The 13351-nt window shown below is 43.8% G+C and overlaps 1 protein-coding gene across 2 annotated transcripts in view; it reads right to left on the bottom strand.

Annotated features, from left to right (window-relative positions):
* LOC148507792 (cell adhesion molecule CEACAM1-like) overlaps positions 1-13351 on the bottom strand; it is an 89514-nt gene that overhangs the window by 18871 nt on the left and 57292 nt on the right. The window contains exons 7-9 of one of the 2 annotated variants that reach the window (XM_088445604.1): positions 12050-12379; positions 10745-10764; positions 6903-7008 (exon numbers count right to left, since the gene is read on the bottom strand). In XM_088445604.1, coding sequence (XP_088301730.1) covers positions 6903-7008; positions 10745-10764; positions 12050-12379 — 456 coding nt within the window. Of the gene's footprint in view, positions 1-6902; positions 7014-10744; positions 10765-12049; positions 12380-13351 lie in introns of both variants that reach the window. The other variant, XM_088445605.1, reaches the window with a different exon arrangement.

Genomic DNA, 13351 nt, shown 5'->3' with positions numbered 1-13351 from the left:
CTAGCAGTATAGGAGGTGATCACTTAGTGACACGATACTGTACACTAGCAGTATAGGAGGTGATCACTCAGTGACACGATACTGTACACTAGCAGTATAGGAGGTTATCACTCAGTGACACGATACTGTACACTAGCAGTATAGGAGGTGATCACTCAGTGACACGATACTGTACACTAGCAGTATAGGAGGTGGTCACTCAGTGACACAATACTGTACACTAGCAGTATAGGAGGTGATCACTTAGTGACACGATACTGTACACTAGCAGTATAGGAGGTGATCACTCAGTGACACGATACTGTACACTAGCAGTATAGGAGGTGATCACTCAGTGACACGATACTGTACACTAGCAGTATAGGAGGTGATCACTCAGTGACACGATACTGTACACTAGCAGTATAGGAGGTGATCACTCAGTGACACGATACTGTACACTAGCAATATAGGAGGTGATCACTCAGTGACACGATACTGTACACTAGCAGTATAGGAGGTGATCAGTGACATGATACTGTACACTAGCAGTATAGGAGGTGATCACTCAGTGACACGATACTGTACACTAGCAGTATAGGAGGTGATCAGTGACATGATACTGTACACTAGCAGTATAGGAGATGATCAGTGACATGATACTGTACACTAGCAGTATAGGAGGTTATCACTCAGTGACACGATACTGTACACTAGCAGTATAGGAGGTGATCAGTGACATGATACTGTACACTAGCAGTATAGGAGATTATCAGTGACACAATACTGTACACTAGCAGTATAGGAGGTGATCAGTGATGATACTGTACACTAGCAGTATAGGAGATGATCAGTGACATGATACTGTACACTAGCAGTATAGGAGGTTATCACTCAGTGACACGATACTGTACACTAGCAGTATAGGAGATGATCAGTGACACGATACTGTACACTAGCAGTATAGGAGGTGATCAGTGACATGATACTGTACACTAGCAGTATAGGAGATGATCAGTGACACGATACTGTACACTAGCAGTATAGGAGGTGATCACTCATTGACACAATACTGTACACTAGCAGTATAGGAGGTGATCAGTGACATGATACTGTACACTAGCAGTATAGGAGATTATCAGTGACACAATACTGTACACTAGCAGTATAGGAGGTGATCAGTGACATGATACTGTACACTAGCAGTATAGGAGATGATCAGTGACATGATACTGTACACTAGCAGTATAGGAGGTGATCACTCAGTGACACGATACTGTACACTAGCAGTATAGGAGGTGATCAGTGACACGATACTGTACACTAGCAGTATAGGAGGTGATCAGTGACACGATACTGTACACTAGCAGTATAGGAGGTGATCAGTGACACGATACTGTACACTAGCAGGACTAATCTGGTGAGTTAAAGGACAACACAGTTCAAAAAGTTCTGGCTATTCCAAGAGATCCTCCAGGATACAGTTATCTCAGGGTATGCATCTGTTTGTTTATATAATTACTATACCAATTCTCCATTTCAAAAGCCTTGTGCCAAATATAATATATAATTTGTCATTTGTAGGGTGCTATCAAGTTTAATCAGTTGCCACGGTCGGGCTACTCTGCTTATTGTTCCATAACGAAAACCTGAACTTCCTTCACCAGCCTTACCCATTTCCTGAGACAGAGCCTGCTATCTGTGCACAGCTATCAGAGTAATCCAGAGCAGAGTACACAGCACGTTCTACACCTCCAACACACTATTATGTATAACAATATAAAATCTTCTATTCCCACACTTATTACTCAGGGTTTACTGTAGATAGTGAGCACTGCTACAAGGGGTGATATCTAAACATAAGAAGTTATATTTTGTAAATAACTGCAAATTAGTTGTCACCACTTAGACATACAGAGTAATATACGGGATGTAGATGAAATGCTGGCGGACGGGATGCCGTCGAAATACAGATGCCAGAACATGCTGCTAATGAAACTGAAAAGCTACGTGATTGAAACGTACGTTGGCTGTCACTTATGCTGCACATTTTTTATATACATGTAACTACTTTTCAACTTCTTTCTTCAAGAGTGCTGATCCTTCCTATCTTTTTATCGGACAGGTGACATATAAATATAAAGTATATACTGTATATATAATTATATATGTATATATATATATAAAAGTATTGCATCTATTTCCAAATGGGTTAATATGGAAAAGTACAGGGAACACAATGAGGGACGGTATAGGGAACACAATGGGGGCGATTCAGTTCGGCGCGATGCTGAATAGCACCAGGAGGGAGCTCCCGGAGCTATTCAATTCACTGCGCTCTTTGGGTTGGACAAGGATTTCTTCTCGCACCCCCCTGGGGATGCATGGAGAAATCCAACTAAAGTGCCAGCCGTGCGGCTGTTTTTCTGCTTAGCGTGACGCTAACAGCCGCTTAGCTGGCACTTTAGTCGGAGAATGTCGGTACTCGTGACTTAACACACTGTTTAAGCTGCAAAACTGGCATTCTGTGACATAACCACTTGCCGACTATTCAAACAGCGCGGAAACTCCCGGTGCTATTCAGCATCACGCTGAATTAAGTTACCCCTAATGAGAGAAGGTATAGGGAACACAATGAGAGAACGGTACACAATCAGGAAAGGTGCAGGGTACACAATCAGGGAAGGGGCAGGATACCCAAACAGGGAAGGTGCATGGTACACAATCAGGGAAGGGGCAGGATACCCAAACAGGGAAGGGTACACAATCAGGAAAGGTGCAGGGTACCCAATCAGGGAAGGTGCAGGGTACCCAATCAGGAAAGGTGCAGGGTACCCAATCAGGGAAGGTGCAGGGTACACAATCAGGGAAGAGGCAGGATACCCAAACAGGGAAGGTGCATGGTACACCATCAGGGAAGGGGCAGGATACCCAAACAGGGAAGGGTACACAATCAGGAAAGGTGCAGGGTACCCAATCAGGGAAGGTGCAGGGTACCCAATCAGGGAAGGTGCAGGGTACATAATCAGGGAAGGTGCAAGGTACACAATCAGGGAAGGTGCAGTGTACACAATCAGGGAAGGTACAGGGTACACAATCAGAGAAGGTACAGGGTACACAATCAGGGAAGGTACAGGGTACACAATCAGGGAAGGTACAGGGTACACAATCAGGGAAGGTGCAGGGTACACAATCAGGGAAGGTGCATGGTACACAATCAGGGAAGGTGCAAGGTACACAATCAGGGAAGGTGCAAGGTACACAATCAGGGAAGGCGCAGGGTCCACAATCAGGGAAGGTGCAGGGTACACAATCAGGGAAGGTGCAGGGTACACAATCATGGAAGGCGCAGGGTACACAATCAGGGAAGGCGCAGGGTACACAATCAGGGAAGGTGCAGGGTACCCAATCAGGTAAGGTGCAGGGTACACAATCAGGGAAGGCACAGGGTACACAATCAGGGAAGGTGCAGGGTCCACAATCAGGGAAGGTGCAGGGTACACAATCAGGGAAGGTGCAGGGTACACAATCATGGAAGGCACAGGGTACACAATCAGGGAAGGTACAGGGTACACAATCAGGGAAGGTACAGGGTACACAATCAGGGAAGGTGCAGGATACCCAATCAGGGAAGGTGCAGGGTACACAATCAGGGAAGGTGCAGGGTACACAATCAGGGAAGGTGCAGGGTACACAATCAGGGAAGGTGCAGGGTACCCAATCAGGTAAGGTGCAGGGTACACAATCAGGGAAGGCACAGGGTACACAATCAGGGAAGGTGCAGGGTCCACAATCAGGGAAGGTGCAGGGTACACAATCAGGGAAGGTGCAGGGTACACAATCATGGAAGGCACAGGGTACACAATCAGGGAAGGCGCAGGGTACACAATCAGGGAAGGTGCAGGGTCCACAATCAGGGAAGGTGCAGGGTACACAATCAGGGAAGGTGCAGGGTACACAATCAGGGAAGGTGCAGGGTACACAATCAGGGAAGGTGCAGGGTACACAATCAGGGAAGGTGCAGGGTACCCAATCAGGTAAGGTGCAGGGTACACAATCAGGGAAGGCACAGGGTACACAATCAGGGAAGGTGCAGGGTCCACAATCAGGGAAGGTGCAGGGTACACAATCAGGGAAGGTGCAGGGTACACAATCATGTAAGGCACAGGGTACACAATCAGGGAAGGCGCAGGGTACACAATCAGGGAAGGTGCAGGGTCCACAATCAGGGAAGGTGCAGGGTACACAATCAGGGAAGGTGCAGGGTACACAATCAGGGAAGGTGCAGGGTACACAATCAGGGAAGGTGCAGGGTACACAATCAGGGAAGGTGGAGGGTATAGGATGGAAGAAAACTGAATACCAAGACAATACAGACATGATACAGACAGTAGCACTGTTATTCAGTAGCAGTGTATTAATACACTGGTTGTGTTGTAGGTGACATTGTTGTGCCCATACTGTCACTACCACAATTTACTTATTACACAATTTTCTTCCTCTGCCTCTTATGATCTAATTTTTTTTCCAGATTATTTCCCCTGGCTCCCTGCACAAATGATCACTTTATTATCGTCTTCAGATTATCCTCATTTTTATTTTATTCTACATTAGTCACTAAACATTTCCCATTTCCTCAACCGCTATGCGTTCTCTTGTTCCTCACCTTACCTCACATCTAACAAGAGTTAAATTCTATTGTAATTACACCAGTCAGGTTCTCTGCGTGGTCTGACAAGATTTATTGCTTTCTTGTGCACTATGCAAGCCATATATCCATGACACTGTTTGCTTGGGAGAGAGCATTGTGATTAGGAGATCTGAAAGGTATGAGAGGAAGCTAGGAGCTAACATTGTGTGGTCTGGTGGTGACCAAGGCTGTAGGCATAGAGAGTGTCTGTGCAGCTTCCTCTACAGTACTACTGCTGTTATGTCCGCAGTCCCATGGGAGAGCTGCTGACTGATATGACATGGGCGCACTAAAATAAAATCTAAGCAAGGTCACGGTCTGGACTGGGGGTGCCAGATAAGAGTCATGGCCGTACAAGTGCTGGACCTGCACTGTCAGTGGGATGCTGTTCACTTACCAAGAAGATATTCTGAGTAGCAATATACAAAATAATAGGAAGGTGCAATACTTTGTTGCTCAGGTGCGAAGCACAGGAAAACTGAAATCTTATTAAGGGATCATTGATAAGGTCAATGGGAGAGCACCCATGAAGTTTGCACCCAGCTAGTCACATCGCAATATAAAGTCACAACCAAATGTACCAGGCAAGATGCCTAGGAACACAGTGTATCAAATGGTCCAAAGATCTGGTGGGGGGAATTATGCTGGAGCCAGCCAATAGAGGCCATCCTCCACGAGCCTGGTTTTAGAGGGATGGACAGACCTCTCTCTGCTCCAAACACCAATACAGGGAGAGTTATTTCATATTATGTTGGCTTGACACTGAGGGGTAAATTTACTAAAGTGAGAGTTTTTAGAAGTGGAGATGTTGCCCATAGCAGCCAATCAGATTCTAGCTATTATCTTCTAGAAGGTGCTAGTTAAATGTTACGTAGAATCTGAGTGATTGCTATGGCAACATCTCCACTTCTAAAAACTCTCACCTTAGTAAATATACCCCTGAATATCTAGGTCAGGAACGGGACACCCAAATGAAGAACACTATAAGAAGTAATTGTCCCTTGCTATGTGCTAGTTAATTTATTGCCACATACTGTACCTGAAAATTTAGCTATTCTATAAACTATGAAGTTACAAAGTTTTACAGTGACTTAAAGTCTAATTAAAAGAGGAATTGCAATAAATACTGCATTGTTTGCATTGTAAGGTTTCCAAAGTATTTAAAAACATTACAAATACCAGGAAGGGCACAGAAGGACGTTTTATCAGCCTTACTGGCACCAATTATAGATATAGAAGGCACAGACAGGCTGAGAAAGTGAATGAAACATTGTTACACATTTATAGGTACTGTAATAAAAGAAAAACAGATAAAAATAACAAAAAACACAATTTTCACCTCTAAAGAGGTGATAATACATAGAACACAAGGAACAGAAACACATACAGAAAAACTATGCCATGCAAAATACTATTAGCACTAATATTAGCATAGAGTTAAAAAAAAAAAACACACTTTAGTACAGTAACTACACAAAGCAGAACTAGTACAGTATAAATGGGCACGGTATACAGATAAAGTACAGGTATTGGAGCTTTTATCCAGAAACCCATTTATTCAGATTGTTTCTAAGGGCCTGATTCAGACCCACTCGCAAGCGGCTGTCCGCTCGCAAGTGGGTCGATGGTGTGCACTGAGACGCGACGAGCGAAGGAAAGTCCTTCGCTCGTTGTGTCTGATCAAAGGGGGCGTGCTGTCGATGTTGATTGACAGCACGCCCCCTTTGGTAGGCGTGCCGGGGGCGTGCCTCCCTGACGGGGGCGTTCCCACGGGAACGCCTCCTGTCAGAAGCCGGCCCACTGACATCACTAGTGATGTCAGTGGGAGTGATTTTGGCTCTGATAGAGTCAAAATCACTCCGGAGCTTGCGGTTGAAAACCTCAACCGCACGCTCCGGCTCGCAGTTTCGATGGTCGCGATGGTCAAGACCATCGCGGCCATCAAACTGCACGCTCGTATAGCCTGTGGGTGGTGACCCACAGCTATACGAGCGTCCAGGAGGACGCTCCATTTTCATGGAGGGCGGCCCTCATTCAGAGCGTGCGCTCTGCTCAGAGCGTACGGCTCTGAATGAGGGCCTAAATCCAGGCAGGAAAATGTGTTCCAAATTATGGTTCAAAAAAGATCCAAAAGTTCTGCAGAGAAGATCCCATACCTGTACAACTATGTCAGGTGCATTTGTGTTAGCATGAGGAAATAAAGGTATATTATAAGCAAGCCATAGTTACGTACTTTTGTTGACTACGAAGAACACTATAATAACTATTATGACCACAAAAGCTAGCACTCCAATGACGATACCAGCTATCGCCCCACCATCCAGTCCATTCGATCCTGTCTGCTCTGTAAAGTAGACGGGAAAACACAAAGTCATGAAATTCTTTTCATTTTATTCTGAATAAAAACAAAAAGCAACAACAATATAATCCTTCAGAGCTTCTTACGTATACCATCAGATGACATAGTTATAATGCTGAGAGATGTATCAGTGACACACTATCATTTATCGCTATTCCTTGTCTGTGCGATCATATGTAGAGACAGCAAAAATAAGGACAAAAACGGGTGCTTTATGAGGCACTTATTACTACCATTTATGACATCAAAAATAAGGTACATTTTATTATTTAATTAAAACTTTAGTGATACAAAATATGAAGCTGCAAAATATTATTAATGTAGAAAATAGCACTTAAGATGTAAAACCACCCACGGGGATTCTGAAATCGTGTATCGGTTTGGCAATATTTGGGACCTTAAAATGGAGAGAGAGAGAGAGAGAGAGAGAGAGAGAGAGAGAGAGAGAGAGAGAGAGCGCGCTCCCGATATGGGGCATCATGTAGAATTAACATGTGAGAACCGTGATTTACATGTGTTAATATGATGGGCCCCATGATACAACATCTGACGTCAGAGGTCTCAAACCTCTGGAACTGCTAGACATGTGTCTTGTTTTATATTGGGAAGTTAATTTGATGTATTTAGAACGCCGACTTGATCCACGTTTTTTCCTTGATGATATGCGACCTTCTAACAAAACCCTCCCCCATGAATATTTGGGGCATGCCCTCTTCAGTTCTTGTATATTTAAGTGAAGCTATTTGGATTATGGATTTTATTGAAGCTGGGTGGATGGAAGTGCTGGTCATTCTGGAATATATAATATATAGTATATACTGTATATATATATATATATATATACGGATGTGTCTTCATACACTGTGGCTTTAGTTTGTGCCAAATAGCCCCTCTCCTGCACTCCAGGTCCCAGGTGACTCAGTTGCGTCAAAGTCTTTTTTGCTCACTGTGCATCTTATTTGCACAAATGAAACAATTGGAGGCAACAAATCTACTTTGTCAGATTGCACTGATCAATTTGATATGCAACATTTGTACATCTGTGTGTGAGAATGAGTCTAAATCTGTATACGAAGTTCCACAATGCAGCGACTGCGCCTTTTTTCTCACGCCAAGTTCCATTGTGCTTCATCTGCGACTTTTTAAATTTTAAACCTAAATTCTGTGCAGTTAAAGAAAGATGCAGCAGCTGTTGAGGAGGACATTTGGCCCCGCCTCCTTGTGATTTATGGGACAGAGCCAAAATTACACCATTAAGATGATCTGGTTTCCGGAGAAGAACCACCTGGAGCGGTTGTGATCTGTGTATAACAGTCCTGTATATAACAAGTGCTCACTTATCAAACAACTCCCAGTCTGAGCAGCCCTGACTAACAGGATTCAGTGCTAGTGACACTAATCGGATCTATCCATGGGATACAGGGTCCCATTTATCAATGAGACATAACCCATTTAGAATTCGCTACAGAAGTTATGCCTTCCTTTTAATATTCAACAAACAGCAGTAAAAACTAAAATGATTGCTCTTAGTCACTGTATTACTTATACAGTAGATGGTGAGAGCGAAGCCTTCCTAACTTTACTGTGTTCTCGCCAGGTGAAAGTGTCATGCACATGACACAAAAGCCCGTCACTGGCATCATTAGGCTGCCACAATACAGCAGCGGATGCCACCAATGAGGGGGACGTCAATGGACCTTGCCGGAAAGATACAGTAAGTAATGTTAAATACCAGTCGCATATCTGTTAGTATCACTGCGATACTAAACGAAATATGCCGCTGCTATTAAGTTTGTTGGTAAATGGGACCCATAGTGTTGGGCACAACAACCAATATTTCCTACAATGGATTTACATTTACTTTACAAAATAAGTTGAGAAACTCCCAACAGAGTCACATAAGGTTAAACCTCACCCTGAAATAGAACTTGTTACGCAGTAACTAATGATTGCTTGTTAACAGCAATAAATGTAATCATTGATAGAAAGTGCTTTAGAAGTTTTCACCTAATGACCCTATGATCTGGCTGCTGAAACACATTTAAGAGTGATTTAAAGTATATTAATAAGGATATTTGCTTTGGATGATTATATCCATCTATAGGTTATTAGGAGTAAACAACAAATATAGATGTGTCCTCACAGAGCCGTAATTAGACTTTTTGGTGCCCTGTGCCAGAAAGAGCATTGGCGCCCCCCTAATTTTTCAAAGGGATATAATACACCCAAAAAAGGGGAATGGCTTCATGGGGAAGGGCCAGGGAAGAGATAGGAGAGGCCAGGGGATGCTGGGGATGAAATAAGAGGAAGCTACAAGCAAGAATGATAATAAACAGAAATTTGACAGACCCAAACAGCGCCCCCTGACCTGTGGTGCCCTGTGCGATGGCACCGGCCGCACTACCCTAGCTACGGCCCTGTGTCCTCATACATATGAGTGAGATGCCTAATGACACGGAGCAGGCCTTTTTTTTTTTTCTTGAAATCTTGTGTCTTAGGGTGGGATGTACTAAAGGCTAAAATTTGTTCAAAACTCCATAACCCCCATTTTTCTGGGGGACACATTTCCATATGCATTCTGCGATCTTTAGATGTCGTTATCCAATAGAAGCCTATGGGCTTCTTTAGGTCTTCCCCCTTAGAGAGATCCAATCAGATCTCTCCCAGCACCCGCCGTGGCACATGCTTATTCTGCACATGCTCAGAAGGACACCAGATGGACTTCTGTGTCATAAACCCAGAATTCACTCTATCGCAAAAGACAGCTCTTATCAGGAGAGCTGTCCTTTGTTTCTCGCAGTGAGAGTTTGACCCCAACAGCTGCAGTGGAGACAAAATACTGAGCTCAGTAGCAATAAGGGGCACAGTGAAAAGATTTGAGGGATTGGAAGGAAAGACAGAAGGTGAGGCAAGCCTGGGACGCTTGGGAAATGGAGAGCAAGGGGCCCCAGAGGGGAACTTGGTAACAGAGAAGTGAATTGTGGGTTCTGAAGGTTGGTTGGCTGCTCACTTTAAGTAAAAGAATAAAAAGAAGTACTGTAAAAAACAATGTAGGTGGTGGTGGCTGATATGTGGCCAGTTTTGTGGAAATGGTAATAAAAACCATCCACATAAGGGCCAAAAGGTGGGACAATGGGGATGATGGAGTTGGAAAAGTGGAGATGGGATAAATAAAATGAAGAAGAGAAATGAAATGGTGGTGTCAGGGGCATCTGAGATAATGGGTCATGTGGGGAAACATGATGATATAGTTTTACTTATTCTGTTGCAGATCCAGTTCAGCATCAAATGTGGATTGTGGTTCAGTCATGTGTATTATAGAAAGCATGTCCGACAATGGTCAGTCATGATGGGAGACAGTACTTGCTAGAGGTGGGGTGATAGTGTCATGGGAGGAGATGTAGAGCAAGTATATGATGGGCAAAGGGAGGCTCAGTGCCTGAGGCTCTGGTAATTTATGCTTGGGGTAATGGCGTAGTCCCTATTTTATGTAATTATTCCCATTGTGGATTTTTTTTCCTGATAATAAACTAGCTGTAAAACTGCAGATCTCTGTCCCTCGTTCTGGGTACTGAAAACATCTGAAAGACCAAATATTATTCTGTACTGTTGATGGCTGCTGAGAGATCTGGTGGGTCCCATTAGTAGAGAGGGAGCATGGCCAGGGATAGGGATGTGGCCACGCCTACTCAAAAATCACTACAGTACAAAGATGCACTGAGGTGAGGGGGTGTTCCTCCCATGTCATCACCCCTGCTACTGGTTTATTATATTTTTATTAGATAAAAGTTTGATGACAACTTTACTCTGTTCACAAAGCTGTTTCTTTGTCAGCAAGAGATTTGCGAGGGTTTAAAGTAGAGATGTGCGATTAATTTCACTAGAAATCCGAATCCACACGAATTTCATGAATCCGGGTAAATTCGAGTCGCGGTTCTGATCTCCTGAGGAGATCCAGATAAATCTGAGTCGCTAATAAATCCGAGTCGTTGTTCTGATCTTTTTGCAGTTCGGAATTCGGATTATAAATCTGAATTTCGGGATTTGGATTGCATAAATTACATGATTTAAGCTGTTTTAAAAAACTTTTTTATCAATTTTTTGAAAAACAAAATCCCAGATCCAAGACCAAAACACATGAGGGTGGTTTTGCAAAACCAAACCACAAAGATTAATCCAGATCCAAAACCAAATCCAAAACACAGGGGTCGGCACACATCTCTAGTTTAAAGGAACCAGAATTATCCCTGCCACTTTAATGCTCGTATGAAACTAGTTTGCTAGTCATAAAACAAAAGAGAGAAAAAAAAAAGGACTTTTCAAAAAATTAGGTTAACGTGTCTCTAAGGGCCTGGTTATCTGACTTTCCCTAACAATCATTAACAACCTCAATTACTGTGGGCATGGGTGGAAAATTGCATCTGATGGCACTCTAAAGGTGCTTATCCACTAACAGACATAGAAATGAGAGCACGATATCGACATTGTAATCGTGCTGTCATTTCTATGTCTGTGATGTGCCTTCACTGAACATTCAGTCCTTCAGTTGTTAGCAAATCCATCATCCCCATACATACTGAACGTGACGTGATCATCAAGTTGACCAGCATGTACAGGCGATGATAGATGTCAAAAACGACCAGCTGGCACGCGCATTGCTGGTCGTTTTTGACTTTTAAATGCCCTATATGCAGACGATTTGCAGGTGATTAACAAGCGATTGAACAATAACGATATCGTTATCGTTCAATCGCCCTGCTTAATAGCCTAGTGGATACGAGGCATAACCTACCCAAAAGAGTAGACTAGTGAATACGAAGATGAGGCCTTTGCTCTGATCTTTGAGAGCAGAATGGGTGTTCAGGTGGGTCCAGGGGAATGGGGGGTTCCAGCATTGCCAGCTGCTCTCACCTCCAGGCAGGCATTCTTTGCATCCAATGCAGCTTTGCTATTGACTGTGGGCTACATATGATAAGATAATTTAATTTGTTTGATGTACCTCCAAAATGAAGGTGACTTACCTTTTGCCGTCACATTGAGTGTAAAGATGAAGGTGGTGTTTCCAATAAAATTGTTTGCTCTGCATTCATATTTTCCATTTTCATCTATAGTCACATCTGAGATATGGAGACTGGATGTGTAGTCAGTAGAGATCACTGTGAATTTACTTCCGTCTGAGATAAGACTGCCATTTGGAAACAACCAGGAGAACTTAGCAGGGAGGACCGTGGGTGTGGGAGCGTTGGCTCGGTACTGGAGTCCAGCTTTCAGATCCACTTTCATATCCGCAGTTTGCCCAGCTGTCACTGTAGTGATTGCACTATTGTCATGTCCCGAGGACTGTGGAGGCTCTGATGGAATAAAAAAGAAGATCTATACTAAGTCGTCTCATAATTAAGACTGAACAGCTCCAATTTGTGTAATCCAAAGCAACTAATTAAATATTAGCTTTCTATATAAATAAGTTGCATGCCTCTAAAGGGGAATCGATATGTAATGCCGACGGCGGAGTAGCCGCCGGATCAAATACCAACAGTGGAAGACCGACAGATCCAAATCCCGACTGGGGCTGGGAAATACCCTAACCCTCCCCTTTCCCTACCTTAGTGGTGCCTAACCCTAACCTCCTCCACTAGTGCCTAACCCTAACCTTTCTCCCTTGGTGCGTAAACCTAACCCCCCTTTCCCTAGCCTTACCCTCCCAGGGGGGTGTCTAACCCTAAGGCCCCCCTGGGGCTCCTAAAGCTAACCCATCCCTCCCCGTGGCTAGAACCTAAGTCACGCGGCTAACCCTTCATTCGGTATTCCGGGTGTCTGAATTTTGTTGTGGGGCTATTGATAGGCGTCGGGATTTCGACGCCTATCTTTAGTTCCATGTCAGGCTTTTAGTGTCGGGATAGGCCGCCGGGATCCTAACTACATACCCTCTAATAAAAATAAGCATTGGATTTGTTGCTGTACAGTATGTTGGATTAGTGATTGGTTGATTCTATACTATCTGATATGTACATCTGTAATGCAAAGTGACCATTACCATAGGCCTTTCAGCATTCACTTAGAAATTACAACGTGCACTAAAGTAAAAAGCAATGTTCATACACTGTGAAAGGAAGGGTTTTTTCAATCAGTGTGTTCTGTAATACGGACAGGGTTGTCTTAACAACAGTGTGGGCCCTGGGCAAAGCAATGCACTGGGGCCCCTACCCACCCATTCACGGGAAAAAAATGTAAATGGTCAATAAAATTAAACCCTCCTGAATGCCCATAAGACCTCCCACACATACAGAGAGACTCTGTCTGACTGGTCTGAAGCCGGCGGATGA

The sequence above is a fragment of the Taudactylus pleione genome, unplaced genomic scaffold, assembly GCF_031769625.1.
Source record: "Taudactylus pleione unplaced genomic scaffold, aTauple2 ptg000384l, whole genome shotgun sequence".
In the NCBI taxonomy this organism is placed as follows: Eukaryota; Metazoa; Chordata; class Amphibia; order Anura; family Myobatrachidae; genus Taudactylus; species Taudactylus pleione.
Note: the sequence above shows the minus strand (reverse complement) of the source record. Positions and strands in the feature narration are given on the sequence as shown.